The sequence below is a fragment of the Athene cunicularia genome (assembly GCF_003259725.1).
Source record: "Athene cunicularia isolate RWA chromosome 7 unlocalized genomic scaffold, athCun1 chr7_part1, whole genome shotgun sequence".
Taxonomy (NCBI): domain Eukaryota; kingdom Metazoa; phylum Chordata; class Aves; order Strigiformes; family Strigidae; genus Athene; species Athene cunicularia.
In genome coordinates, this window is record NW_020799107.1 from 3,829,819 (window position 1) to 3,835,441 (window position 5,623).

The 5,623-nt window shown below is 38.3% G+C and overlaps 1 protein-coding gene across 3 annotated transcripts in view; it reads left to right on the top strand.

The window, feature by feature from the left end:
- Positions 1–11: 11 nt before the first annotated feature.
- OSGEPL1 (O-sialoglycoprotein endopeptidase like 1) overlaps positions 12–5,623 on the top strand; it is a 9,181-nt gene continuing 3,569 nt past the window's right edge. The window contains exons 1-8 of one of the 3 annotated variants that reach the window (XM_026852522.1): positions 12–322; positions 480–729; positions 1,363–1,750; positions 2,626–2,830; positions 2,915–3,063; positions 3,576–3,706; positions 3,852–3,923; positions 5,037–5,117. In XM_026852522.1, the coding sequence (XP_026708323.1) occupies positions 518–729; positions 1,363–1,750; positions 2,626–2,830; positions 2,915–3,063; positions 3,576–3,706; positions 3,852–3,923; positions 5,037–5,117 (1,238 nt within the window). In that variant the 5' untranslated portion in view covers positions 12–322; positions 480–517. Of the gene's footprint in view, positions 323–479; positions 730–1,362; positions 1,751–2,625; positions 2,831–2,914; positions 3,064–3,575; positions 3,707–3,851; positions 3,924–5,036; positions 5,118–5,623 lie in introns of those variants that run through there. The other 2 variants (XM_026852523.1, XM_026852524.1) reach the window with 2 other exon arrangements.

Consider the following 5,623-nt stretch of genomic DNA (forward strand, 5'->3'; position numbering starts at 1 on the left):
CGGCAGCGCGTCAGGAGCCGGGCACGGGCCGAGTGCCCCGGGACAGGCCTGGCTGCGGTCGGGGCTGCCCTGGCACAGCGGGGGCCGGGGCCGCCGTGACCCGCTGCCCGTGGGGCTGGCGAGGGTGGGAGCAAGGCTCCGACGACGAAACGGTAAAGAGGGGGCTTGGGGGCAGCACTGCGAACAGCCGGGCACGGGGGGCACTCGGGGCTCTGCGCGGGGCCTTGGCCTCCGCTGTGGGGCTGTGTCCCTCCCCCCGGGGCCGCAAGAAGCGCCACACAGAGCAAGCGGGGGACAAGAACTCTCTCGAAGAACGATTAAGGTAGAACAAAGATATTACTTTCTATCACGCAAATTATTTTTCTTCCTTAGGGAACATCATGTGTGGTAATTCCTAATTTTAAAAGTAGTACCGCTTCTTCAGAAAATCAGACCACAGCACATGCTTGAAAACCCTCCAGTAAAAATAAACTGTACAGTTGTTTCCTAGACATAACTACCAGATCCATTTTAAACAATGAACAGCATTGCCAAAAGACTTTTGAAATCAGTTAAACGTGGCCAAGCTGTGTGGCTGAGAAGCAGCTCTGCTCAATCTGGAGAACAGCATCTGCGGAAACTAGTTCTGGGGATAGAGACGAGCTGTGATGACACCGGTGCTGCAGTGGTGGACGATGCCGGCAATGTGCTGGGAGAAGCGCTGCACTGCCAGAAGCAAGTCCATTTACAGTAAGAATACACTTTTCTCAGGCTTTCGCCTTACTAGTGTTATTATTGTTATTCTTACCTGTAATGTCATCTGTATAAGTCTTCTCCAGAAAACTCCGTAGGAAGTGGGTAGGTGTTAAGACCTACGCCTTGAGCCACAACACATTCTGCTTGAGATATTACTAAGGGTGAGGAAGGCAAGCTGTGCACATAGCAAGTTTCCTCCAGTATTTTCTTTCAAAGAGAGACAGATTACTTATCTAGCTTGAATTAAAGATGAAATCATTATTACTATTAAAACCACCGTCTCAATTTTTTTAAGGGAAAATTAATCAAATATAGGCATTGGTGGCTAAGTACATCAACTGACAAGTGAGGGCTTGTGAATATTAAGTTACAAACATTGGTTTGGAACAACATTGAGATACATATAAGAGGTTATGTGTTACCAAAAAAGGGAAGTTGCATCCTTTTCTGACCTCCCAGTAATAATTAATACCATCTTCAGTGCATAATGCCCTTTTAAACAAGGCATTTGAGAATGTACTAAGGAAACGGGCAGGATATGGCAAGGTTAAGAGGTGTTTGAAATTATTTTTATGTCATTCTATCTGTTATGAAATGCAAATATATTGTAATTCTTTGTTTTTATAGAGCAGGTGGAATAATTCCAGTGGTGGCACAGCAACTTCACAGAGAAAACATTGAGCAAGTAGTAAAAGAGGCGCTTAGTGTCAGTGGAGTTTCTGTACGTGAACTTGCAGCTATTGCAACTACAGTAAAACCAGGACTTGCACTAAGCCTTGAAGTGGGGCTGCAGTACAGCTTGACCTTGGTGAACAAGTACCAGAAGCCGTTCATACCCATTCACCACATGGAGGCTCACGCACTGACCATCAGACTCACGCACCATCTGGAATTTCCCTTCTTAGTTCTTTTACTCTCTGGAGGCCACTGCATCTTGGCAGTAGCACAAGGAGTTTCAGATTTCCTTCTGCTTGGACAGTCTATAGATATAGCACCTGGTGACATGCTGGATAAGGTTGGATTCCCTTACTTAAGTGCATCTGTTATTTTTTTTTCTTATTGCAGTTAAAGTACATAATGGTAGTATTATCATCAGCCTGAGGACAGTAATACAGTGCAGTATGAGCTTTACTTTGTTTTGAAATACCATCGATTTGAGACACAGGAGGCTGTTAAAAATCAATGCATAGCATCAGTTGCAACATGTCTGTTTGCTAAAAATATAATTAATTTACAACATAAGTAAAATTGGCATTGGAAGTTTCACTGACATCTGTTTTACGAATGAGCTGTATGAATTTGAGAAGACTGATAGCGATATTTTAAAAGATACTGTCAGGTTTAAAGCGATACATATTAAAACATTTCTTACCTGGGTTTTTTTTGCACAGTTTGAAAAGCCTCTGGTTTGACTTTCACAATCATCTAGGTTTTCTGGGTCAGCAAGTACAATCTGTAAAATTGGTCACTTACAGTTTTGTTTTCAAACACAAGCAGTTTTTAAACAGTGTTTGTGTGTGTATTAATTAAAAAAAGTGGGGGGGTGAGTGAAGTCAGAAAGGGTATTGTTGAAAGTTGAAACCAACTTTGTTTATCTGGTAATAAAGCATGGCACTCTGTGTGCTTCCTATAGCATAAAAATTGAGTAATTAATGTTTCCTGCAAAATTCATTGATCCTCATGTTTGCCCAAATTGCTCAAGAATTGCACTTCTAATTACTCCAGAAAAAAAATTAAATCCAGTCAGTGTATGTCTTGTCCTTATTGTGCCCTGTTTGTAATCTCAGATTGGACTAGATTTTTGCTCCACTGACTACAATACAATGGTGCAGTTACGGGAGGAATTCACTTAGCTCTCTGTTCCAAGTCTGTTGTTTATTACCTCCTTAGGTAGCAAGGAGACTCTCTTTAAGAAAGCATCCAGAGTGCCACAGCATGGCTGGGGGGAAGGCGATAGAGCACTTGGCTCAAACTGGAAACCGGCAACAGTACACATTCAGACTTCCCTTGCAGCAATATCGTAACTGTGATTTTTCTTTTTCTGGACTTCAGAACCTTGTCAATAACACCATTATACAAAAAGAAAAAGAAGAAGGTATTTTTAAATGAAGTCAGATACAGACTGTGTTTTTTGATGACCTATACCCCGGAAACCCCATTTGATCATACATTTTTATAGGTATTCAAGAAGGTGAGATCCTATCCTGTGTTAAGGATATTGCTGCTGCTGTACAGCATGCAGTGGCTCTACATATTATCCAGCGGACATATCGAGCCATGCTGTTCTGCATAAAAAATAGCATCTTATCATCAAGAAATGCAACTTTGGTGGGTATACTTTTTTTCCCTGTTTATATTTGACTGTATAACATTTGAAGATGCAGATACCTTGTACTTTCTCCCTTGACAGGTGAGGAAGATGTCAGTATGTATTTCATTTGTTAAAATACCAGGATTAAAGTAATAGTCCTATAAATATTTACAATAAAGTCTTTCATAGTTTGTTTGGTTTTAAGATAGGAAGAGATTTTTTTACTATCTAATCTGACCTTCCATAACAATTTAGGCCACATAATTTGACCTAGTGCTCCTCAGTACTTGACAGCTGTTCTAGTTACGCTTTTATTCAGGAATCTCATTTAGCATAATAAGCTTACTTATTGTACTTGTTTCTGTTATGTGTTCATCTTCAGAGATATGTTTTAATCTTCAAATGTGCTATTTATTGCTGTCTTCAGAACTGCATTTGATGACCTTTTTTTACATAGGATGGTAGTTGAGTGTAACCCATCAGTACTTTTTGAGTTAATGCCTTTTTTTCTTTTGGAAACTGCTCTCAGGTTGTATCAGGAGGAGTTGCAAGTAATCAGTATATCCGAAAAGGTCTACAGACTTTGGCAGATGCAAATGATTTTGCTTTTCTGTGTCCTCCTCCAAGATTGTGCACTGATAATGGTGTTATGATTGCATGGTAAGAGTTGTTTCTCTTTACATGTGTATTTAAAGAATGTTATTAAGAGTTGGTATTAGAGTCAAGAACTTCTGTTTATGGTGACTGAACCACATACACATATTTAGATAGGTATGACATTTTACATAATTGCTTTCTTACTTAGGAACGGCATTGAAAGGTTACGTGCAGGACTTGGTGTTTTACATAGTACTGATGGCATCCGCTATGAACCAAAGTAAGTGACCCAGTTCATTCACAGTCTATTTCTCCACTTATTCATCGTGGGCAATGAAAGTGAAAGGAGCTATAGGCTGAAAGGAGCAGCAGAAGCTGATGAGGAGTGTCTTTGCAGAACATATAACCTTTAAAACTTACCAGCACTTCCTTTTCAATGTCGCTGTGAAATACAAATGATCATGCCTGGCACTTACGTTTGTTTTGGCTCAGAAACTTAAATTACGGTGCACGGTAACAGTTTTATGTATTTTCCTATTCCGTTGTGGTATGGGAAAACTGGAGCAAGTTAAACTGCAATACACTGCCCCTAGCTTCTCCGTTACTGTAGACAAATCAAAATGCTCCAAGTCAAACTGTGTATTCATAATGAGCTATCAATTTAAAAAAAAAGAATGACATACGTCATCTGATTTTTATTTTTTTTTTAACTGATAATACTGGGGTTTTTTTAATGACTTGTTAGGTTAAGACTTGTTCTATGGATTTAAGTAGATCCCAGGCTTAAGGTGAAACAAAATTTCAAAAGTATCAGCTGGTCTTAAACTTGTATTTTTTCCAGGTTTTTCCCCTTTCCATTTTCAAGAAAACAGACTTGGAAGGTCTCAGGACAAAAAAAAACCCCAAAACTGTTTTATAGTTTTCCCAAGGAAAAATGATAAAATACTCTTTTTGAAAACTAACTTGCTTTATGTATCTCAGTGAATAAAATACTAAGTTTTATTTGCTGTAGACTCTGCATCCTTTATCACAGAAAGAGATACCTGTGAATCTCTAGCGTGTCTTGTTTTCATCAGTGACATATATAAAGAATTATCAACTAAAATCTGAATCTAAATAAAACATCCCCAAAAGATGGCTTTGAAATCACAGCTGTGTTTCCTGACTTTGGAATGGCTACAGATCAAATATTTCCTCAGTGTGAAGATGTTTTCAGGTCCAGCTTCAGATGAACCATTTCAATAGTCACACATTCTGAACAGTGCAAGAAATCTGCAAAAACAGTGACTCCCATGCTCACTGTAAAAAAGGTCTGTGAATCTGCACATCTGTGTGATACAGCCATAATGTTACTTATTTTTAACAAATACATCATAATTTTATTCTTTTCTAGAGCTCCCCTTGGAATTGATATTTCAAAAAGAGTTGAAGAATATTCCATCAAGGTGCCAAAACTAAGAAAGAAGATACAATGGTAACTAAATAAACAGGAAATTGTTCAATAAAAACTGTTACATTTACTGAAAGTACTTGGTTTACAGGTGTTGAAAATCACCTGTCATAGGAATAAATGCTGTGTGGTATCACCAGAATGATTCCAGTTACTGTTCCACAAATGTCTAACAGTTCTATGTATTAAAACAGTAACAACAGAAAAATAAAAGTGCACTTTCTTATAAACTTACACAAATGAAAATACCTTCATCGTTTACACTTTGTAACTTAAAAGGTTTATCTATTTAATATATACCATATTATAACTTAACAATATATAATTTACACAAGGTTTATAATTTAAACTATATGTTAAAAAAATTCCTAACTACTACGATTGAAAAGTTGCAAAAAGTGGACACAAGAGCACAGATTTTTCAAGATTTCAATGTGTTAGCTTTGCCAGTACAACTGAATTTTTCAGCAGTACCTAATTTTATGCTGCTGGTGTGAGAAACCTGTTCTTAATAATACAAAACCAAATTG